Below are 25,116 nucleotides of genomic sequence, written 5' to 3'. Positions count from 1 at the left end.
TTAGGTGAACAGGAACTGATGAGGTGTGTGCAGTGGGTGTGTTGAGAGTGAAAGCACCGTGTAAAACACATTTGTTCTCAGGCTATTCCTTCATCTTAAATAATATAAAGGTGAAAAATCTCCTGCAAATCATACAAAATTGGTACTACAAAAAAATTTAGAGCAGTTCCAGACTGGCTTAAATGTTATTTTGTAGATGCTTGTGACCAGCACTTTAAAGTTTGCTGACTTTGAATACATCTAAATGCACTTGCAAGGTCATTTAGACATATAAATATGTGGTTTGAGTTACATTAGGAGAACAGGCTTTTGGGGAAGGAGCACAATTCAGGAAATAAGATCTGCTGGGCATGAATTCTACCATTTTCCATAGCCAGCTGTGTGGATTGCATAAGGTATTTAGGCTATGATTTGAATCTTAGACTAAATTCAGGTGTGCTAAGCACCCAAACAAGAAGCATGCTCAAGCATGAAGCGTTTTTCCTCTTTTTTGTGGCAATATCATATAAGTGAAGGTGAGGTCTGTGGGAGCCTTGCAAGGATCAATGTGAGTATTGCCAGCCATGGCTTGTCCTGGATTATGATTTTTCTAATTGAAACTCATTCTCTTTTCAGGGTCTCTGGAATGTGTTTGTGGAAGGAAATAGCTTCTTTGGGGGGATATTTGCTGCTAGACAGCTTGGGATTGTGTTTTACTTCTCTCCAAAGGCAATGTTTGCTAGGTGCTCATGATTGAATACCTCCGATGAACACCTGTGTGCTGGGTGCACGTATACAGAACGCTCATCAGCTCAGTATCAAATCTCAGCTCAGGTTCATGCCCAGGCTGTGATCCATGTGATCTAAAGGAACAATTTTTGTGGGAGTGTTGGGGCTTCCTGAGGAGTTGACTTACTTGAAACACTTCTGTATCTACTCATACTTCACGTGGAGTCCCTAACCTCAGATTGTGCATTGCTGGAGCATTAACATCTTTGGGAAGAGCTGAGAAGTCACTGCATTTCTAAACTGCTCAGGAATCTTGTTCTGATTTGTGTGCGGGGTGCTTTAATTTGGGTTGTTCTTGGTTGACTAACACAGCATTTCTCTAAAGCGTTAAGCAAGGACTCAGTTTCTTCTGAGCAAAACGCAAGGGCTGCTGTAATGTAATTATTTTGGAGCTGTGCAGGTTGATTTACAGCCCTTCCTGGACTCCCCTATGGGGTAGTGGTCTTTAAACCAGTTGTTTGTTCAGAACTAATGTCATAATTTTCAAATGGTTGTGATTTTTCCCTTCTGTAGGTGTAGGTATGATTAACGTATCTATATCACTGTTGGTTGTATAAACACATAAATAAGTTTTTAGAGGGGAGATCAAAATGTTTCCGATGTAATTTAATTTCCATTTACAGACAGGTGGAATTAAAGTCTGATCTCTGGGTTTGCAAATGTGCAATGTATTCAAAGCGATGTCTGAATCTCTGAAGCTAAGATTTGCTGAATTGCTTTTGAGTGCTCAATCTTCCACTAATTTCAAAAATAATTGACCCAAAATCTGAATCCCAGAGGCAGCATTTATGTTTTTAGTTAAATCTTATATAACTCTATTGACACAGATCCCGAAGTAGCACACTTACAGCATTTAGCTCAAAAATGACTGAAAATATTTTTAAAATGAAATAGAAGTTCATGGTCAATAATTTAAGGCTTCTTACAAGTGTGTGGACTCGATGACTGATGTACAGTAATCTCAGGCTTGAGTTTTCTGCTTTCAGGGGGAAAGAGCCTATCAAGGCCTGTCAAGGAACTGAAAAGTTTGAACAGATATTTTTTTTCTCTGAGATCACCATTAAAAATAAAAAGGGACATTATAAAGCATTTCTAAGCCTACATGGGAAGCAGGGAACTAGTATATAGTCATAGTAGTTATACAAGCTGTGGCCAGTTTGGATTGGGAGACTTGGAGATGCTAAGACACACTGTAGTAAATCCCTGTCACTGCAGCAGAGCACGACCTTCCCGTATTTTAGAGGTATAAGCTCATGGCTGTGTCTGGGTTGCTCAAGCAGCTTGGACAATGAACCATCTTTTTACCTGATCAGGATTGCAACTGTACCTGAAACTTCAGAGCTGATAAGTCTCACTAAGTGATAAGTCTGTCTACAATGTATACAAAAAGTCCATTGCAATCTGCTTCTCTGAGCATTTCTTTTCTTCTTTCATCCTCTGCAGCAATCAAAGAGAAATATGTGGACTGGACAGAGTTTCTTATCCATGATCTGACTGGCGCCCGGACTGCACCTGCAAATTTACTGGAAGGCGTATGTATTAGATTGCAGTTTCTCTCTGATACTGTCTTGTGGTGTGCATGCTGCAGCAGTGCTTGTGCTCCCCATGTGTAGGGCTGTGCGCTTGCAATATCTGTGTGTCAACAGCTGTGCAAAAGTTAGGAGCGACATTGCCTTGATTCTGCTGGCTCTGCTTCTGACTGAGTCTTGGGGTATTTTATTTGGCTTTAGGTTGAAAGGTGCTTAGAAATTTGGATATTCATGTGCCAGGAGGTGAAGGAGAATGCCCACAGATTGGAGACGGGTGTTGGTAGGTTGATGGAGAGCATTGTCAGATTTATATATTTATATTTCAAGGTCGGAGCAGAGTTTCAGGATCATCCAGTCCAACCATCCATGGCTATGGACCATGGATAGGTCCCTGGAGGACAACAGTCAGGTCTAAACCTGGGAAGTTGAGTGTGGTGGGCTCGCTCATTGATGACTGGATAAGAAGAAGGAGCTTGTTGTGTCAGATGCATCCATATAGCAAAGAACCTGGTTTGTGTAGCACGTTTGCAAGGAGGCTTGCACCTGGGACATGCTTGAGATCTTAATATTTCACAGCTTCAGCTTCAGATGGGGGGAGCATGGCTCATCCTACTTTTCATTGGGAAGGCAACCATCTCTGGTGCATGCCAGTGCTATTAGGAACTTTTCTGTTCCCATTCAAGGTCAGGTTGGAGGAGGCTTTTTATAACCTGATTGAGCTGTAGGTGCTCCTGCTTGTTGCAGGGGAGTTGGACTAGATGGCCCTTAAGAGTCCCTTCCAACTCAATTCTGTGATTCTAGAGGCAGCAAAAATAGGAGGTCCCAGGCAGAAACGCACTGCCTTGGCTTGAAACAGTTTCTCACCCTATTCTGGTGTTGTATGTGATATATGTGCTTAGTACTGTCTGTGTTGTGCAATGTATGTTACCCCCCTGTCGACAGATTTGCTGTTTGTGAGTGCTGCAGATTGTTCTTATACTGTTAAATCAATATGCAGTGATAAATTTTTTTTAACATGCTAGCTATGCATATAAAGAGCTCTTGAATTATGGTAAATGTTAATATTTCAAGCAAGCCAATTATTAATCTTAGCCATTGAGTTGTCAGGAGTAAGTGACAGCCCTTTGGCTTAGAATTTAGCACACAAATCTGGGAAGCGATATTCGCATTTTTGTGGCCAAGGTTTTGTAGTAATAAGGTAAATCATTACACCACCATTTGATGTTAAAGAATGTTTTGTTGGAATGAAGCAGTGTATGAGAGAAAAAAAAAAAAAATTAAGTAGATTTGTATTATGTTACTACATTTTAAGAGTGCATTTTTCCATGAAATAATATTTGAAGAGGTTGTGCAGGTGCCTGTAGCTTCTACAGTAGAGGAGTTGCTTATAATGGTGGATACTTTATTTTGAGAAATATCTGTTAATCATAGGTCTGGTTAAAAGTGTACATGTGATAAGGTTTTAGTCAATTCAGATCTTTCTTTTTTATTTCTTACCGAATTCTCATTTTGATGCCTATATTTCTGGCTTAAAGGAGGTGTAGTCAAATTTGGGTATGCTTCAAAATTTGAATATTTTTAAAAATCAATATGAGAGCTTTTTTACAAAAGGAAAGTAAGGCTTATTCCTCCTTTTTATTTTTTTTCTAGCCACCCGTAGAAGGAACTGACCTGAGCAGACACTGATTTGCAGAATTAATATTAAAAAAAAAAAATCAAAATGTGAAAGGTACATATTGTCAAATTAAGAAGAAGTGGAACAATCACACACACAAGAAAGATTGTGCTGATTTTTTTTTTCCTCATATATTTTGCCTGTGCTTAACATTTCCTTTGAGGAGCAATGCTTACAACTTTTGGAGCGATTGTTACTGCTGTTCTTAAAATCCTAGAAGTGAGAAATTGAGTAAGAATTGGTTTAAAAAAAATAGAAAAATAAAATAAAAAGCTCTAACCCTCATATTGGCAAGAAAAAGCTTGACAACACAGTGTTGCTCACACTCACAAAAGAAAATTACTGAGCCCCGGAGGTATTCTGAAAAATACCACACGTTTGTTTTAATGCCTGCGGTTGGCAACTTTGAAGGTGTAAAGTTAAACACATACGAATGGTTGCAAAACCACCATAGGCATTTCCATCCATGACAGTGGGAATAATTTGCTCTACATTCTGGTAGGAGCAAGGCAAATTGTTTTGATGGGAAAGATCAGTGTCCAGAAGGCTATTTCAGCATCATGCCCAAAGTAGTTGCCTTTTAGGTAAACAGCAGGGTCTGATCCTGTGGTCGGTTCCTATCAGCTGCTATCAGTGAGAATTTGGTTTGAAATCTTTAAGTGTAACTGAGCTCTGCATTGTTCAGGAACATCCTAAATGGATATGCCTTATGGGCTGTTTCACCTCTGACTATTCTTTTGTTGTTGTTGTTGTTGTTGATGTCGGTTGAGAAATTAGCACAACTGTTGTTTTCTGTTTTACTTCTGAATTTGCACTTGGAAGACATTGGGTAAAATAGAAGAAGAACAGACTGTTTGCTGATCGCTTGGATGATGGTGTGAAAAACAAAAATAATCTTCTGCTGTCATCTGTTTCCTTGAGAAGTCTTCAAATAAAGTTTAAAATAAGGAGTTTTGCTTCTATTCAAACAGCCTCTGCGAGGAAAAAACCCTGTAGACCTCATTACAGTTGATTCCTTAATAGAGCTGCAGGATTCCCAGAATCCCTTTCAGTACTGGATAGTTAGTGTGGTTGAAAATGTTGGAGGAAGATTACGCCTTCGCTATGTGGGATTGGAGGAGACTGAATCCTATGACCAGTGGTTGTTTTACTTGGATTGCAGACTTCGACCAGTCGGTTGGTGTCAAGAGAATAAATACAGAATGGACCCACCTGCAGGTAAAAAAACAAAAAAAAACAAACAAAAAAAACCTTCTAAAAATACTGTTTTCTTTTGTGATATTTTTTATGATTGTGATATGTTTTAAGATTCTTGTGCAACACATTTCTTTTCCAGCATTCACATTGCTTGGTCAGCAGGTTTTAACTGGAACACAGATTGCAAGCAAGAGCCATCTGATTTGGGTTCAAAGTAGTGGGTCAGGTAAACTGTATTAAATGTATTTAATAAACCGAGCTTGGTGTTGCTCTCTCCTGGAAGGAAATTGTGTGCAGTAAGAGTAGCTTTGTGTATCAAGAGGCAGAGCGGATGGCGGTGGTCCAAGAATGTGCCTGCTTGCCCATCCCCTTGAAGTAATGTTTTGGTGTCCAGGCCTTCTTGGTCTTTCTCTAGGCTTCCTAGTGTAGGACTCACTAGAATTCTATTTACTGTTCTCCAAATCAAGATTTAGGTGACATCTTTCAGTATAGTTTGTGCTCTGTTTGCTTTCCCTTCATCCAAGGACCTCTTGTCAATCTGTTTTCTATGGCCATGCACATTTCTCTTGGATAGCAGTGTACTTTCATGGAATTTCTTTAGGCTGGGGAAAGTGTTCTGGGATATTTATGGTCCCTTCATTGTAGATCTTTCACATCCAGATATAACATGGCTGTTCAGAATCTAAGACCTGCGTTGTGTGTAACCAACTCAGAAGATGTAATGCGTGCCTGAATAAGTCCACTTGCTAAAGAAATAGTCTTTTTAGTAAGTTGCTGATGGGCTTAGGACTGTTTGCAGTCTCCTGGAGAAATTATTGCAGAGACATTTAACTGGGTATGGAGACGTGATTCCATCCAGCCATTACGCTATTACACTGGAGGAAGACTGGAATGGTGGATTTTCTCCACCACACTAATATTATTAATAAAAACTTTGTGAAAACTTCTAAAAATTGGGTTTCTCTCTACTTAGGGCATGTGACTTTGAAATGATCTGTCTTTAGTTGACTGAGTTGGTCAAATTGATTGACTTGAGATCTCTTGAAATTATTGCTATTATTATATTATTATAATAATATTTTATAATAATAATAATTATAATTAATATATTATATTAATCTTGAAATTATTATTATTATTATTACCAAACATAACAGTCTGTTTGTTCTGCTTTGGGGCTGGAAGAATTCAGCCTCTGTATTTTTCTTAAAGCTGTGGTTTATGCTTGGGGGCCCCAAAGCTGTTTGCCAATTCTTGTGCAGTAATGCCTGCATTTGCTAGCTGTCTGCACCTAAGCTGAGTTCACAACAACCACCATTTCCCTTGAGATGTATGCTTTCTGGCACAGCAGGCCTACACCACATTTTCCTGTGTAAATGGGCAAATTGTCCAAGTCTGTGCTTCATTCTTCTCATGCAATAGATTAAGTTTTTCCATGGGAATTAACGGTGGAAGAAAGATAGCTCTCCTTTAGATGAATGTTCCTGAGGTGACTTTTATCCCTTGCACTTTATTTAGAGTAGTTACCACGATATGTGCTGTTTTACAAATCTGCATGGGTCTTGGGTCTAACTTGGGCTCTTGAATGCTTTTTGGAAATGTTTTCCTTCTTAGAGAGGTGGGAATCGATGTTCTCCATCACTTCTAAATTAGATGTGAATGCTGGAGGGCATGAATATCACTCACTCGGTTATTTCCCAGAGCATCTGTGTTACAGAGAAACACCTTTTCATTGACCATCTTTGAAACCTCTTGGCCTGTATAGGTTTGGTTAATCAATACAGAAGTGGCCTAAACTGCATTTGTACTTCTTCTTTGTCCATTCCATCTTCCTTTTCCTTTTATCTGTTTGTGTTTCCTTCTTTACTGATTTCTCTCTTTAATTTTTTTCCTCCCAGTTGTCTTATCTTTAAAACTGTTATTGGACTCGATTTGATGAAATTATGTATTTTTCTCCTCCCCTCTCCTAGATTTAACTGCTTTTTACATTTCTTTCTTGTCTTCTTTTAGAATCTGTTTCCCCTCCTTGGCGTTTCTCTGGCCATTCCCCTTTTAGTGAGCATTGTTATTATTGAGTTTGGTGATATATATCTTCTTGATGACATTGACTTAAAAAAAAAATTACACATCCTAGGACATTGTCTTGCTGGAGTTTGTTGAGAAAAGACCCTTTGGGTGTGAGTCTTTCCATTTTCTTTTTGAGTCCTGACCTTCTGAAGTTTTACCCCAGAGATCTTTCTTTAACCCCTCCTTGCCCTTCTGGGTTCTGCATTCCAGGGAGTAACCAGTCAGAAATGGGAATCTAATGCATCTTGAGAGGCAGGAATGCTGGTTGTTCAACTTCTGACATCATGGATAAAATTGGCCATTTGATGCCCACCTAACATCGGCATATTCATAAAGTACAGTGGATGAATAAAGCTTGTTGTGATACTTGTGGCATAGGAAGCAGACAGGAGACCATAGTGAGTTGTCAGAATGAGGTGCTGGGCAGCAGAGAGCTCTGAAGAAACTTAGGGGTGAAGATACTAAATGATAGTCTGTCACAGGATGTGATTTCCTAAGGATGCTAGACCAGGAGATTGTGCCAGGGATTTCTCCCTATCTGCTTCCCTCCTTTCTGCTGTCGTAAATGAGATTTAGTTTGGGAAAGATCTTTGGTGTCACCAGTATATACTATCTTAGGAAAGAGAGACAATTTGTGGGCAGTATGTTGGGTTTTTTACATATTAGTTTAGATTCACTTGGTATGGGCATTGAAATGATGCTTCATCATCATCTATTGCTTTTTTTTTTATGATCAGTGGAGAGAAGGGTATGTCTAAATCATTCTGTCATAGGCCAGATGAAGTGACTTCTTCATAAGCCTGTTTTCTTCCACTCAGAGGGTTGAGAGGAATGAACACAGAGCTGGTTGTCTAACTTTTGAAGCCTGTTGAGAGGACTGCTTGACTGATAAAAGGAGCAGCCTTGGACTCCTTATAAAAGCTACTATGAATATCCTATGAAGAGATGCCGAGAACTTCCAAACCAGGCTGTGTGCCTAATTGGTATCAAATGAGGATGTTCAGTTGCACATCTTCTCGGCAGGTTATTACAGTGTTTTACCAACCCTGACTTGGAAGCTGTTTATGCACCGTTAGCTTTATTTCCCAATGTGTCTGGGTTGTGGTTTTGCTATGCTGATCTGCCTCTGGACCTGGCAAGTTGACTATCACACTGCTCAGCAGTCTGAGGTCAGTCTTTCAAGATGCAGGACATTCTCCTCTAAAGGAGATCCCATTATTCTGAATGTCTACAGCATCTTGGGTGGAGAGGTCTCTTTCTTGAAGCCAACTGCATCCTAGCACCAACTTAAGGTATAAGAATGTGCAGAGAGAGTTCTTAGGAAATGGTATCCCTGCTGTGTTCCCAACTAGGAACTTTTCAACAGCTTTATATGTCCTGTTGACTCTTCAGCTGTGGTAAAGAGAGCATAGCAATTCTTGCTTTTTCACTTGGATCTGAATCCAAGATAAGCCTCTCTGCTACCCCGAATTGGCAGAGGCAGCTTGACACAGAGCCACTGATAGTCTTTGCCTCAACTGTTTATGTGGGAAGAGGTAGTCTCATTTTATGTTACTTTCTATTAAAAGACAAATTGGCAATGATTTTAATTGCTCACTCCTTGTTAACCTAAATACAGATTGACACAGTACACTTTGTTCAATTACCTGCAACACTATCACTTAAACAAAATACTTTATGCTCTTTTAACCATGCGATTTAGTGTCCATAAACTTGCCAGCATAAGCTAACTGCCACTGTCTAATGAAATGTGCATGTAATACTGCTTGCTGGTTATTGAAACAATTGAGGTTGTATTAATCTTTCAAGGCTTGTTGACACCGGAGAAGTTGCTGCTTGTTTTCTCTGCTGTTGCATGGAGTCACTCCCAAAGGCCACGTTAGAACTGTAGAATCACAAAATCATTAAGGTTGGAAAAGACCGCTAAGATCATCTAGTCCAACCACTGACCAACTAACCATGTCCCTCAGTGCCACATCAGCCCTTTTCTTGAACACATCCAGGGATGGTAACTCCATCGCCTCCCCTGTTCTAGTGCCTCACCGCTCTTTCTGAGAAGAAATTTTTCCAAATATCCAACCTAAACTTCCCCTGACACAACTTGAGGCCGTTCTCTCTCATCCTGCAACTGGTTATCTGGGAGCCAAGGCCAACCCCCACCTCACCACAACCTCTTTTCAGACAGTTGTAGAGTGACAAGGTCTCCCCTGAGCCTCCTCTTCTCCAGACTGAGCAATCCCAGTTCCCTCAGCTGCTCACTGTAAGATTTATGCTCCAGACCTTTCACAGCATTGTTGCCCTTCTTTCTCTCCCATGTTCCACTGCCATTATGATGGCAAATGAAGTTCTATTTTCAGCCTGCTCTGTTTGGCAGACATCTGTGTGGGTTTTCTGAAACTCAGAATTTATATTGGTAGAAGCAACAGATTGGGGTGAAATCATGACTTATTGACTATTTCTGGCTTTTTTTTTTTTTTTTTTTTTGCATCCTTTCAGCCAAAAAGGGAGAAACAAAGTGAATCATTTTCTTTCCATTCAAGACTCCTGCAAGTGGATGAGGTATTGGAACAGGCTGCCCAGTGGGGTGGTAAAGTCACCATCCCTGGAGGTTTTCAAGAAAAGAGCAGATGTGGCACCAAGTGGCATGGTCTAGAGTGGTCATGGACGTGGGTTAATAGTTGGATTAGATGATCTTAGTGGTCTTTCCAACCTCAGCAATTCTGTGATTCTAAGTAAGGGGAAAACTGGTGCAATAGGAACTATGAAATAGTGAACAGTTTGGTAAAGAGATAATTTCTTAATACTTGTGACCACCACACATGCTGTAAACAAAGACTTGAAATGTATGTTCCCACTAATAACTGGACAGTTGAGGAATTCACACTACAGCCCTGAAGAGTTAACCTTTCCCTCTAAGTGTGTTTAAATTCATATGCATACCCGTGATGTCTGTCTGAAGTAGCAAAGCTTGATATAGTGGAAGTATAAATACATCCTCTGCAAATCCTGTTTTGATAAGGTCTTAAATCTATTGAAATCAGAGCATAAAATTCTCTTGTACTGTCAGTGCTAGGTGACAGTGCCTGCCAATTCCTTTTTTTATATATGTTTCTTTTATTTCCTCCTTCAGAATTGTAAGATACCACAGTAAATCTTTGGTGGCTTGCAAATATATATGGTTCCTAGATGTACAGAATTTAAATGCAAATTAGACCAACTTGAACTGTGGTGGAAGTGAGTGAAGCCCCACTGACAAAAGCAAATTTTCGCACTGTTCAGTCTTTATCAAGGTTCATGTTTATTATTAAGTAAATGTTCATTTCCATTTTAGTGATTGTTACTAGTCTCTCTACTTATCTTGTCTCTTGGAGACCTTGATGTGAATGCTCTGCAGTAACTTGTTATGTATGGGATAGCAATATGTTTTCCAGGACAGAAGTAAATCCAATATAATGTTCTTTGTCGTAGTATTGTTTCCTATGTTTTTTTTTTCCCCTTGGTGATTCATAGGCATTTTACTGCTCTGAACTGTAAAGGGCTTGCTAATATAATGATTTAATAATATTAAACTAATTTAAAGAAACCCATTGCCTAGAAGTGTAATGATTAGAATTCTATAGTGTAAGTCTGTGAATTGATGTGATGCTCAGTCATGTACCAGAGATAGATTTGTGTAGATACCCAGCTGAAATGTTCTTTCCCACACCTTCCCTCCTGCAAAAAACTTCTGCAATAGTGAATTTTCAATGAACAGAAGAATTGTTAAGGGTATTTCTGTTTTTGTTCAAATATAAATAATATTAACCCGAGGCTTCTCAAACTGGAAAATATTCGGTATTTTTGTTATTTTCAAATAATGAGATAATATAGTTCTTTTTTCTTCAACAAAAAATGAAATATGTGTATTTTCTTGGGTTTTACTCCAGGATATAGAACACATTCTTCCCTAAATGTGCTTTTGCTCCTTGCTTTTGTTGAATTTATCCACACTGTACAGCTTGGGATATACATGCTGTTCATTACAATTGAACCTTCCATTTTTATGACACAGTAACTTAAGACTTTCAGAAATCTTTGATTCCCAAACATTTACTTCTTGAGCTTGTATTTTTTTTTTAAATTGATTTTTGTGTTGTTTTTGTTTTTTTTTTTGTTCTTGTTGTTGTTATGATTGCTTTAGATATCTATTCTCTGAAGACGATATCTGAGTGGAAATGCGCCCTGGAAAAATCCCTTAATGATGCAGCAAATTTTCCTCTTCCAATGGAAGTATTCAAGGTAAAAAAGTGTAATTTTCCTTCAGTTATTTGATAGAGTAAATTCTCAACTATAAAACACTGTTTTTAATCATAATCACCACCATTAGCTATGCATTTTTGCCAGTGATGAACAGCAACATGCATGCCACATTCAGAAAAACTTGCACCATTGGAGATAACCCACTGTTTCACAGTGTTTCATCACCCACCACCTCACTGTGCACACATCCGCTGCTTGATCTCCGTAGATATTCAGCAAGGGTTGGTGAATGTCAATGGGTGCAATTTTTTCTGTATAGAGGAGTTCAGTTCTACTCCTCTGCTTCATGTGCACTTCCATGTCAGATGCCATTTTGTCAGACTGCCCCTCTGCTGCCATCTGTCACGTGAAAACAAAATGTAATGGAGTACTGGTTGGAAAATTGAACCTCTGCTGCCATACTGCCGACATCCACTTCTGTTGTAATGGGCCAAGATAATAAAATAGGAGGCATTACTTTCAGAGCAGCCCTTGTACATTGCTATCAAAGATCATAAATGGGATGTTTGTATAAAATGCAGTTTTGTGTGAACTCTGCTCTCAGACCTGATTTCTTGCTGTCACTGTTTTATAGATAATGTAGGGGTATGACCAACACTGGTTTCTCCAACATCAGCATTTCTCCAACACCATTTCTAATGTATTTAATTATGCAGACCTGAGTTCTCACAACCTGTGACAGCACAGTGCGATGATAATGAAAGTACTTGTAAAACTCAGCTTTCTGTGAGCCCTGTGCTCAAATTTTCATCTCATTCTAAGCTGCAAAGCAGAGAAACCTCCTCCAGGGACCTGTAGTGGAAGTAGGAGATAATTTTCTCCTGTGTCATTTTTTCTTCACTCAATCTGATTTTTAATAGTTAGAGATGTGCTTCAGCCCTGAGGCATCAGCTTTAATATCCCATCCAAATCCACATTGCTGTTAATCATGGCTGCTCCAGATCACAATCCAGATTTCTAGCTGTGCCCAGCCTTTTTAATGTTGCAGCCTTGCAGTGGTGTGCTGTAGGAGTGTGTGGGGGGATGTGTTGTAGCATAGTACTGCACCACTGTCTCCAGTGGAGTGGACCAGGTCATAGAATAATGGAATCATTAAGGTCGGAAAAGACCACTAACATCGTCTAGTCCAACCATCAACCCATTTTCACTGTGCCCACTAACCATGTCCCTCGGTGCCACATCTGCTCTTTTCTTGAGCATCTCCAGGGCTGGTGACTCCACCACCTCCCTGGGCAGCCTGTGCCCATACTTCACCACTCCTTCTGAGAAGAAATTTTTGCTAATATCCAACCTGAAATCCACCTGATAACCACCAGATCCTCCTGGTCAACCACAGTGGTTACCACTGCTCCTGGCTCATCCAGTGTGGACACCTAGATTCCTTCCCATTAGCAGCATGGCACCCCAAAACACACATGTGACTGGGAGAAGGCACCCAGCATGCCCCATTCTGGCTCATCACAGGGACTTGGTGCCACCTAGTGAAAGCCCTGCTAAGCTGAGAGAAATATGGAAAATGTATGCAGTGGCTGTTTTCACAGACAAGGGTTTGAGATGTTCCGTAAAATCATAGTGTTGCTGAGGTTGGAGAAGACCTTAAAGATCATTGAGTCCAACCACAACCTAGCCGTACTACCCTAACTCTAATAATCCTCCTCTAAATCATGTCCCTGAGCACCACATCCAAATGGTTTTTAACACATCCAGGGATGGTGACTCAACCACCTCCCTAGGGAGCCTATTTTAGTGCTTAACAACCCTTTCTGTAAAGAAGTGTTTCCTGATATCCAACCTAAATTTACCCTGGCACAACTTGAGTCCATTCCCCCTCGTCCTGTCACCTTAAAAAATAAAATCTCATGTTGTTGCAGGAGTGGTTTTGATTCTTTGCCACCTTTTTTTGTACAGTGCTTCAGTCCAGAAGCTATTAAACTTTGCAATTTCAAGATGAAGAGCATATTGTATGGGTCAGGGATTAAATTGGGAAAGCCTAATGTGTAAATTTTATTCCTGTCTATATGAAAGAACAAAGAATCTTTCTGATGAGGCTCATAAAGCATCCTATTTTTTCTTTAGTTTACAAGTAACAGCTGTTCTGCAGCCTCTTCTCAGCATGCTAGACTTATACCCACTTATTTTAATTATTGCATGACGGTCATAAATTTAAACTCAGCAAGTTCCAGTGGCCACACTGTGTGGTTAGAGCTTGCAAGGGCGTTCCTCTTAGACAGTGCAGTGCCTTGGGATGCTTGAATGGCCCAAAAGGAGAAAATTTGGGGGCCATACATGACAAAAAGGCAGGATTAGGACAATACAGCTTCTTTATTTGTACCGTGGAAGCCAAGCACAAGGATTGCCGAGTTCAGTGTCTGGTGTTGTTTGGGTCCTTGATTGGTGTTGAGGAGGCTGGAGGCTAAATGAATGGGTGTCCTTTTTTTCTCTGCCTTTAGAAGGACTCAACCCCATCCTCTACCTTTTGATCAAGGGGTAAAATACAAGAGATTGTCTGTGCTTGTGAGCATGCCTTCATCTAATAATAATTTAAACATAAGTTAAGAAGAGGCTTTCTGTATGAGAATATAGTTGTCTGATCTTTCAAGGCAAGCCAAAATTCACTCTTGGGAACTTCAGTTAGAATCCCAGAAGAGCCCAGCAAAAAATGTTGAATCCAAAGGCTTTTTTTTTTCTTCCTACTACCAGCATGGAAATAATGTCTCTACATGGTGCCAGGGGACTTGTTGCTACTATAATTGTTATGTCTTAGATGAGGTATAAAACAGAGTTTGGCAGCTTGCAACTGTTGAAGATCTTGGTCTTCTGGAAAGCTGAAAATGTTTACTTTGGCAAACATGATAAACTGCCAATTGATAAACTGAGCAATTAATTTCCACATTTCCCTATAGAAATCCATACAGGTATGAACAGTCCCTGGAGTGAACACACACACATTTGTTTGGCTTGATTGCAGATTAAATTGCTGTTGTTGTTTGAGATGTACATGGTGGTGGGCAATGTCAGGAGTGCAGTGTCAAACTGGTCGCACGTGGTGATGCTGGAAAGTCAGGTCTGTATTTGTAGAATCATAGAGTTGTTAAGGTTGGAAAAGACCACCAGGGTTGTCTAGTCCAACCATAACCATCTGTAGTGGGAAAAGTGGCTACTCTTGAGAATTTATGAGCCCAAGATTACTGTTGGTGGTGGAGCAATTTGGTTTTGGTGACAAAGGATTGGGTTCTGCCTGGGAACTCATACGCCATGAATTTGAGCCTGTATTATCACTGCTCAGCAGCATAGCAGAGCAGAACTTTTGTGTAGTGGTCTTCAGCAGGAAAACACTAAAATGTCTTGCAAAAATGCAGCCTTGATGGTAGAATGGGTTGGGTTGGAAGGGACTTCAAAGATCATCTAGTTCCAACCCCCTGTTGATGCAGGCAGGATTGCTGACCACTATATCAGATTGTCCAGCACCCCATCCAACCTGGCCGAATTATTCCCCTCTTTGCTTCCAAGAAATCAGAATCATTAAGGTTGGGCAATACAACTCAGATCCAACTGTCAACCCAAACCCATCACCACCATGCCCACTAGATCATGGCACCATTAATGAGACCTTATGAGCTGATTACAAAAATCAGAGGGAAGGATGCAAGCAAGATCTTCCTTCTTTTTTTTTTTTGCTGGTACTGTTTTACACTTGGCCATATGTTGAAAGCATTTGTAAAACACTTTAGGATCCTTTGAGAAGGAACGTGATATTCAACTGCTAGAAAATGTCACTGTTATATAGCTACTAAACATAGTGTTTTGCAAACTACACCTCCTGGAGAAAGTTTTTCTTCAAAAAGCTTTTTGCAACACATCCACTATATTGTCATTCTGTTCTTCTTAAAAAACAAATTGATTTTCAAAAAAAAAAAAAGTAAATGCAGACTGTTTTTTCAAGTGTGTTTAAATAATTTAGGAGCTTAAATCCTTCCAGAAAGCCACAACCCAAGGAAACCTGTCCTTTACAGTTTCTGCTCTGATTCTGAGATGCAGTAGGGATGCTAACATTTGGCTGAATGCCTGTGATAAGCACAGCACACTTGAGAAAAATGACCAAATCTTTGGGTGTAAATAAAGGTAGCTGGACTGTTACTAAGGCCAGCTTTAAAGCTGTGTAACATCAGTAGTTCAGCAGTGCCGTGCTGGTGCTTTCTGAGAGGAAGCCTGGCGTCAGGAAACCAAACTCGAGACACAGAACCTTGTAGCCCAAATATTTATTTCCCCTGAACACACATTTGTAATTATTCTCTCTAGCTAAGGAACAACTGTTTCTTTACCAGCACAGTGAGATCCTATTTCTAGATCATAGAATCATTCAGGTTAGAAAAGACCTTCAAGATCATCAAGTCCAAACATGACCAAGTCTCATCACTAGACTCTTAGTGCTGTGTCACACATCCCTTAAATACCTCTAGGGATGGGTTACCATCACCTCCCCTGGCAGACAATGCCTAACAACCCTCTCTGTAAGGAGATTCTTAACTGATGTCTGAACTAAATCTCCCCTGGTACAACTTGTGACTGTGCTAATTTGGAGTATTTGGATGTTTCCTGTGATTTGTAATAATACCATTAATTGATGCGAAGATAAAAGGGATGGAAGGAATCTCCTATAGAGAATGATGGAGGGACCATCCATCAGTGAGTCGAGAGCTGCCTCCTAAAATTCAGTACTGGGTGCTTTTTTGTTCCACAATCAAAAATACAGGGATAAATATTAAAAAGAACTTCTTCCTCTACCAGATATGTTTTTTTTTTTCTATCAGCTGAAATGCACTTTTAAAGTATGAGATTAAATTGACGTATTTATTTAAGATTGTAACTTATTTTTTGAAGAAAAAGATAACATCTCTCAGAAGTTAATGCATTCTTTAGGTGTTTTAGTGTGTTTTCTTCCATTATTTGGTCATCTGGAGGAGTTTCAGTGTAAGGACGAGAATCTCAAGGGCTACTTTTCTACCCTTAAGCCTCTACCAAGACAATTCTGACCTGAATAGATGCACAGCCTTGAAATCTAACAGGGTTTTTCTGTCTTCAGCCCCTATAGTGGATAAGGACATGCTGATACAGCAGGTTAAAGCATCCATGCTTTCAATTTTGCATGGAAGCCAGACTCGAATGTTAGCAATCCCTGGCCTCTTCATGCACTGATGGCTTGGCTGGCCCTTGTTGTGCATGCTGTGCTTTAATAACCCATGAGTCACCACGCAGTTAGCTGGCTGCCAGATTATTTATACTCCATCTGTTCTTCCCCATCCGTAGCATTCGCCAACCCTTCTCCTTGGCTGCTTTTTACCTGGCTGGACTACATGCATGGCCTCCTGTCCCCTCCACTCTTCGTCTGCCTTTTGACCCACTCCAGTCTCAGCTCATTAAAGCCATTTATCTTTGTAAAACCTAATAACCATCATTAAGAGTATCCTGCAAAAATCTTTACTTACTGCCTTTACAACTTTTGAAAGCAGGGATGTTTCCAATACTAAAGATGGAATCTGGTGGAAAGACCATATGGGAAAAGCCTTCACTTCTCTACAGCTCCGTCCTAATATTGGGCATTGCAAAGGAGTGGGTGAGGCAAAGCGATCCATGAGGGTACATGAAGTTAATCCAGAGACCCAGTCTTCTGTGATGCCTCACAGAAGACTGTTTGGTCTCACTGTATGAATGTTAGGTTGGGAAGAGAAATGCTAGAGGTAGTTCAAGCAAAGCAGATGGGCTGAGTAGGAACCAGCTCCCTCACTCTGCTGTATTCCATATTCCTCTGGCTGCACGATTAGCATGTGTGGTTTTCTTTCTCCATTTGTATGATCAGAGGTCTCTCAGGGTGGTGAGAGGTTAGAAAAGGGCCTGATCCAATTCGTATATGGCATTCAAGCTCTGTATGAGATAGTTTGTACCTGAAGTATCACAGAATCACAGAGGGGACCTTATTTACTTCTGCCCCCTACGCAGTAGTCTGGGTTGCCCAAGGCTCCATCCAGACTGGGCTTGGATGCCACAGCTTTTCCACGGCAGTGTTTTTTCCTTTACTGAAATGAGTCAGTGTGCTGGCCCGGGCTCTGAGCACCCTGTTCTAGCTGTAGGTGTCTCTGTTCATTGCAGGGGAGTTGGACCAGGTGACTTTTCAACATCCATTCCAACTCACACAATTCTGTGATACTTGGACAACAGGTACTCCTGTTTAGGGGATGGGTGATACCCAAAAGCCATCTGTCCAGTAAGGGATCTGTCCAATAATACATTTTTTTTGAGAGAGAGAGAAAACAGTAGTCAGCTGTGATCTGTTTTCAGTGCATAGAATTTGTTCAGATCTTCTCTCTTCTAACAGATTTCCATGGATTTTTCAGTAGTGAGAGGTTACTAAGGGCAGAATCTGTCCAGGCACATCTCTGTGAAAACTCATTCCGTCATCACAGCTAAGATAGTTATTTAGAAATGTGAGAAGAGGCACTGATGGCTTCATTTTGAGCACTTGGATTAGTGTTCCCACTTGTGAAATGAGAGCAATGTGTATGACACAGCAAGGATTCACTAGCAAACACTTGTGAAATGGTGTGGCAATCCCAGATACTGTAATTCTACTGTGAGATGATAACAAAAAATGATGCGTTTCGCTTCTGCAATCCGTGCTTCCACCAGCCAGGCAAATCAAAGCCTGCACTGTGTAGGAGGGGGTCTTTGCCCTGGTGCCATCTGCAGCAGGCCAAACCATACGAAGAAGGTGTATTCAGATTTTAGACCGGCTACTCCGCAATGTTGCTGTTTCTATGGTAACTATTTTTATTCAACAAGAGAAGCTTAAAATCTGTAGGGCTAAATTTGATCCTAGGCAGAAGCATCTGCAGTGTTTAAGGGGCTCTTCGGTAGGTGCAGCTGTGATAGCTGGCTGCCATGCTCCTTGCTTCAGGGTCTCAGGACTTTCAAAGCCTCCTTCCCATCACCTTTTCCTCTTCATCCCACCTCACATCTCTACATTTTGGTCTCCTTGTGTGACTGCACTCACATTTTGCTTGCAGATTTGCTTATGTTATGTCTTACGGGAGGATTTCTGTGTCCCTGCAGAGCGTGTCTTCAGGGAAAATTGCACAGCGTTTAGCAAGGAGAGCTGACGAATCACGACAAGACCGATTCATCTGCAAATAATGCAGAGCATTGCAGTTGGGAGGGTTTCTTTCTTCATTTTTTTCTTTTTGCTCAATTGAAAACCAAATGCCAGATTCCTGTAGAGGCAGTTTAACCACGGCTATTACTGTGCTTGTGACTGGTTACCACCTAAGAGCTTTGTGATTAAAATTAGGCTATCAGAAGCAGCCAGTGTCTTGGAGAATTAGGGAAAACACTGGAGGAAGCAATTTCTTTCAAAACAAAACTGAATTAAATAATTTGTTTCCAATCATACCTGGTGGAACCTACTTCTTCTCTGTCTTCAGCACGGTAAACCAGGAGAGATGTGATTGAAGGCAGTACCGTTTCACACAGTTGCAACTGGTGAGGATTAAAGGAGGCTCAGGTCAATCATTTATTAATTGCTATTAATGATCAATCTCTCAACTTTGCAACTTCTCAGACTTAGTTCTGAGTTTCATAGAAAATGGTGTGCAGGAACTATCCTGGATCAAAAGAACTCTGAGTTTTGGGGTATTTGAAAATCAGGGTTCAAATTAGAGCCTTTTCTGCTTATACAGTATGCATGATTTTGGGCTTAGAATGAGACGACTCCACTTTTGTGTGTTGAGGAGAGTGGGTAAGAGTGAGCATTTCAGAACCTGGAAGAGATGCCCTTGTTTGGATTTGTAGACACAGCTAGAGCAACCAGTCTATTTCACGGCTGCCCAAAATGCCATGGGCAAAAGCTATTTAGGTTAACTTAGGTCCCAGAACTATCTGCTCTGCCCAGTGGAGTGTAAAAAGACTTGAGCAAAAGGGCTGATGACTATGATGATTTTGCAGTATGTCTTTCTGAGTTGAAGACCAGTGCTTAGAGGAAGTTGGTGATTTTTTTTAAGATTTAACTGTCACCTACACCTGTGTATTCTTAAAGCCTGGCTATATTTTAAGTCTGAAAACTTCTAAGATAGCAGGAGTGAGGCTCACTTTAATTGCTTCTCGGGATTTGTAGTGAGAGTTGTGACAGCCTTGGTTTTGCCTGTGGGTTTGGGCTGTAAGTGGCAGACGTTCATTCAGTGGAGGATTCTGTAGTTTTCCATTCATTACGTGTAAGCACTCTTGTGGGCTGTAATCCATCATATTAGAGATTTTGACCCTTTGAATGAGTGAGCTTGGTTCTTGTACCACGTTAATTCGTTGTACGTTCCTCAGTATGATTTTCACTTTGCTGTAAGGGATTTCTCAGCATCAGAGTGGTTTTCTTGGCTGCTTTCCAGCAGGGAGGACTTGGGAGGTTATTTCCATTGCCCACGTAGAGATTGTGAGCTTTGTGAGGCAGGCTCACTGCCTGTAAATGTGCATGGCAGTGGAGCTGCTCCTGGGAAGCACTAAGTTGTAGAACCATTCAGGTTGGAAAAGACCACTAAGATCATCTAGTACAACTGTCAACCCATCCCCACATGCCAACTCTCAGTGCCACATCTACCCTTTTCTTGAACACTTCCAGGGATGGTGACTCCATGACCTCCCCAGGCACCTGTTCCAATGCCTCACAACTCTTTCTGAGAATAAGTTCTTCCTAATATCCAGCCTGAGCCTCTCCTGGTGCAGCTTGAGGCCATTCCCTCTTGTTTTGTCACTGTTACCTGGGAACACCTCTCCACAACCTCCTTTCATTTTTTTATGGAGAGCAGTGAGGCTTCCCCTGAGCCTCCTCTTCTCCAGACCAGACAATCCCAGTTTCCTCAGTCACTCCCCATAAGATCTGTGCTCCAGACTCTTCACAGCTTTGTTGCCCTTCTCTGTATACATCCCAGAGCTTCAAAGTCTCTGTTGTAGTGAGGGCCCCAAAACTGAATGCAGTACTCGAGGTGCAGCCTCACCAAAAGCCAGCCAGCAGGAGCAGAGATCCACCATGCACAAAGCTGTAAAATGCCCCAAATGACTGTACAACTCCATTTGAAAGCAAATTCAAACTCGCTTGGAATAGTGGCTGGAAATAAATGTCTGGTGACATCCTGATAGGTGGCTTTGAATGCTGTGCGCAGTGTGGAAAGGTTGGTTTCTGCCACCCAACAACATTTCAGGTGTTGCTTTTGCTGTACTGCAGATTCTGGAGGGAGCGAAGGGAAAGCTTCACCCCTTCAGTCCTCATCTTGCAGCTGCTTTTATTTAACAGCGTCTTTCCTGTCAATGTGAATAACAGGAGCCAAGTGCAGTTCATTATCCAGTGTATCACTTTGAGTCTAATACTAATTAAAAGCTTTGCCTTCGCTTCTGTAGAACCTATTCTTAGGAATTATGTAAATTAATTAGAATTTTGAAGAGGAGCATATGCCAAATCCTCAGCAATTCCCTGCTGGCTGAGGAGAACGGCATAGGGATCTTTTTTTTTCTTTTTGCAGCTGCAAAAATCTGAGGCTCTTAAAGTAAATTTTAATGCTTCTCTTTTACAAATATGTGAAAGAGATCAAATATCCAGATCCTGACCATTTGCCATGGCGGTACAATATCAAGGCTTTTTCTCCATGAAAGCTTTTCCATCTTAAAAATGACATTTAACACAGACAAGCTTTTTACTTCCACAGCCCTTCTCCAAACAAAAGTATGCTCCTGACTCAAAGAGAATTTTCTCCCTCAAAAGGGAGACATACCGAAGATCCCGTGGGTTCTCTGCAGGAGTTTACTCTTGCTATTAATTTAATGAGAAAGATGTTTACATGGTATGCTGAATGGTAAGGGAGATTTGATCCTGAGATACATAGCACATGGACAAAAGGTGATAGGCTGTTCAAGTAAAATAAATGATGTTAAATGTTATTACTTTTATGATTTTTCCTACTTGATTATTTTTTCCCTTTGAAAAAAGCTGTAGTAAAAAGGAGCCCAGCCAAATAAAAATGAGAAGTAATATCATTTTAAGTATTTTGATCTCAATCAACAAATCACATACGAAGTTGATGAAACTACTTGCATGTTTAAGGATAAACATGATTAAGTACTTTGGTAGATCTGGGCTTATTATGTACTGAAGCCGGATGCGAGCGTGAATTGAATCCTGGATCTTTTGATGGGAAGATGCTGCAGTGTAAGCTTGCTTCCAGATGTATGATTTGCAAAGTTGCCTTTTCTTTACAACCTCACCCCAAGGATTGAGAGATGCTGGGTGTGGATCCTTGTGTAGGGAGGAGATATCTCTACAGTCTGGATGCTGTCTGCCTTTGGAGGTTGGAAGTTCAGTGTTGGTGAGGTCTGATTTTTGCAGCCATCATCTTTTCCTAGTGGTAACAATGGCAATTTTGATAACCTTTCCTTAATGCAGTGCTTACACTGAGCAGCTTCACTGTACAAGGAGCCAAATTCTCTTCCCTGAATCAAGCTCTTATTCAACAAAACATTGTGAAACTGCCAGAAATCAGTCTTGTGGCTTGCTGGGACTTTGGTAATGTGGAAGTAATTGCCAGCAATTGGAAGTACAGCTGATGCTACACTGCAGGACACCCAAACTCCTGAATGTCTGCTCCTTTCTCAGCCATTAGTTCATTGTGGTGTTTTGGCCCATTATTGCTGTCTTCCTCAGTTTCCCCATTGGAATATACTTCCTTTGCTGTGAAACTGAAGACATTATGAAAGCTTTTTGGCTGCTTTTTGGTTCTCACATAAAAGATACATTAATGTCGCGAAGATAAGGTAAGGTGAAAACAACTATTCCTTTAGCTTTGATTGGAGCTAGTAAAAATCCTTATCTCTAATGGCACCAGGAACGTAAGATCCCAAAATAGAAGTCATTAAGTCTACAAGAGAGAAAAGTTCTTAGGAAAGAAAGTGTAATGACATACAACTTCAGATCAATAGAAGATCATTTTAGAGCAAGAATACAACATGTAGCAATGAATGTAGATGGGAATGACATTGCTAGCCTCTTATTAGATACTAAGCTTTCTGCATATATTTTGGAGTTCAGCGTGTGTGTGTTTTAAATATAACAGCTCTTCTTTTTGTGGTTGTGTTGGCTAATGCATGAGTCATTTAGACAACGTTGGTCTAAATGATGTAAATGTTGTTTTACATTCAGTGTTCAGTGTAAAATACAATCATTACTTTGGAATTAGGTTGCTAACCTTTATACTAGTTAGATAAGGACTCCATCCCTGAGGATGGAGTCATTTGATAGATGTAACACATTTGTGGCAAGTGAGGGAATTGAACCTGTGTTGTTTCTGAGGTTAGGTGCTGCATCCTCCTGATGCCCCAAGGTTGTTGTGTAGATAAGTTTGATCCTGGATGAAGGTGTTGTGACAGGCATGTACCTGAACACAGCTGTGTGTTTTTCCACTAACAGATTCTCTCACTGCTCACCTTTTGGGTTCAAGTTCATTGTCCTGGGCCTTATTCCACCTTTATTCTCCCAGTGGGACAGAAGACCTTCCCATCTTATGGTACATGAAAACCAGCCCAGGTTTTTATTTGATGCCATACAGGAACCCGACATCCATCAGGACAAATCAGGGGCAATTAGGTCTGCTTCCACCCACAGGAGGTAAAGAAGCATGCAGTTGGAGACAGTGGACAATCTGCTAATCACCTGAGTGACAGATCCACCTGAACACCTTTCAAATAGATTCTCCAATATGTTGAGCCTTCCTTCGTGGCTGGTGCTGACACACCACCTATCCCTCTTCCCTATTCTTTCCCCCAGGACCATGCTGATTTGAGAAACCACTTTTTCACTGTGGGGATGAAGCTGGAGGCGGTGAATATGAGGGAGCCGTTTCATATCTGTCCTGCATCAGTGACTAAGGTAGGATCCCAAAAATGAATGAGGGCTGAAAAGGTGTTTAAGAACCTCTTGACTGATTTCCACCATGTTTAGGAAAATATCCATGAATGTTCCCTTCTTCATCAGTTGTTTCTGTTGTATGAGCATCACTGGTTGACTATATGTGCACTTATCACTGGGTAACACATGCACACATCCTATGAATTTCATCTGCCAGTTTCATGCAGATAGAGGGAATCCCTTTTATCCCTGTCTTCTTTCCATGTCTACATATTTTTCCTGCACATCTGTGATTCTATCTAAAATAAAACAACTGGTTGGAGGGCATACTTGTGTATCTTATCCACACCCTCAAAAGCAAGAGGAGGGAAGGCTATAAGGTCTCCAGTGTTGCCTACAGTCCTTGCCTAGCTGTAAGCACACTGAATGACTTCGAGATACAGTGCTTTCTCTTGCCTCAGTATACCCATCTGTGCCTTGATATCTTTGGTAGAAACAGATGTAAAGCGTTAGGTGAGAGTGGGTTGCTTCAGGTGCACTTTGATTCCAGTTTGTTTCAGTTTTATATGTTTGCAGGTGCTACAGCAAATTTAACATCAGATTTTTTTCTTCTTTTTCATTTCTTAGGTTTTTAACAATCATTATTTGCAAGTGACCATTGATGACTTGAGACCTGAACCCAGCAAAATCTCAATGCTTTGCCATGCGGATTCCTTAGGGATCTTGCCAATACAGTGGTGCCTTAAAAATGGAGTCAATCTCACACCGCCCAAGGGTTTGTATTACTTCTCAATGGTTTGCAGCTTGTTTACTGCCTCTAAAACCACTCTGCTCTTTGCTGCAGAGCATCATGCTAAGCATCTCTAGCCAGAGCATCTTTGTTGAGCCACTGAGGCTCATAACAGCCTGTGAACATCTCTGCAAATGTATTGTTGATGGATTAATGTCTGTCTGAAGCAAACTGCACTGAAGCATAGGAAATTCCTGTAAAACACATCTTGGTGATGTTTTGTGTGTGCAGACTGCTAAAGGAGCATTAAGAGCCATATTATGTTTGAGACAAACCAGGTAGCTTCGCTTATAGCATCCCCATTGGAACAACCCTGAGCTGCAGAGAACACGGAAATCCCAGCATCTCCTGGATTCAGACTGTACTTCACCAGTTAGCTCACAGCTGCCTGCCCAGAAGCTCATAGGCATTTTTACTTACCTGTCTCGAAAAAATCCCAGACGGGGGCAAATTGAGAGCAGTGCTCAGGTCAGAGCCAGGAGGAACAGCATCCGACCGTGCTATTTCCCATCTCTGTAGCAGTGCAGTTAATTAACTGCAATTTCAGGCAACCACCTGCAGTGTGTTAGCAGTATTTCTTCACTTGCAAAATGTGTCGGCTTTCTGGAATGTTAAATTTTTTTATTCTGGTCAGGGTGTCGAACTTCTGCCAAAAAATGACATTGCTTGAGAGAAGAAATGCTTCACAGAAATATCCTGTGAAGTCGTGTACATGCATATTTGTCTTCATTTTGGAAAGAAATATGCTGCTGCTGGTCCCAAGAAAGTGAAGGGCTATTCCCTGCCAGATTTAAAGGCCTCTTAAATTTATATAAGATATATAGATAATGTATATATCCAGCATGTGCAGTTTGAAATT

At 40.8% G+C, this 25,116-nt stretch overlaps 1 protein-coding gene across 2 annotated transcripts in view; it reads left to right on the top strand.

Moving 5' to 3' along the window:
* Window positions 1-25,116, top strand: part of SFMBT2 (Scm like with four mbt domains 2) — a 114,766-nt gene that overhangs the window by 45,012 nt on the left and 44,638 nt on the right. For both annotated transcript variants that reach the window (XM_085215190.1, XM_085215268.1), the window contains exons 5-9: window positions 2,212-2,300; window positions 4,944-5,190; window positions 11,417-11,514; window positions 23,387-23,488; window positions 24,095-24,242. In XM_085215190.1, coding sequence (XP_085071316.1) covers window positions 2,212-2,300; window positions 4,944-5,190; window positions 11,417-11,514; window positions 23,387-23,488; window positions 24,095-24,242 — 684 coding nt within the window. The remainder of the gene's footprint in view (window positions 1-2,211; window positions 2,301-4,943; window positions 5,191-11,416; window positions 11,515-23,386; window positions 23,489-24,094; window positions 24,243-25,116) is intronic.

The sequence above is a fragment of the Meleagris gallopavo genome, chromosome 1 (genome assembly GCF_905368555.1).
Source record: "Meleagris gallopavo chromosome 1, MGAL_WU_HG_1.1, whole genome shotgun sequence".
Lineage (NCBI taxonomy): Eukaryota > Metazoa > Chordata > Aves > Galliformes > Phasianidae > Meleagris > Meleagris gallopavo.
Note: the sequence above shows the minus strand (reverse complement) of the source record. Positions and strands in the feature narration are given on the sequence as shown.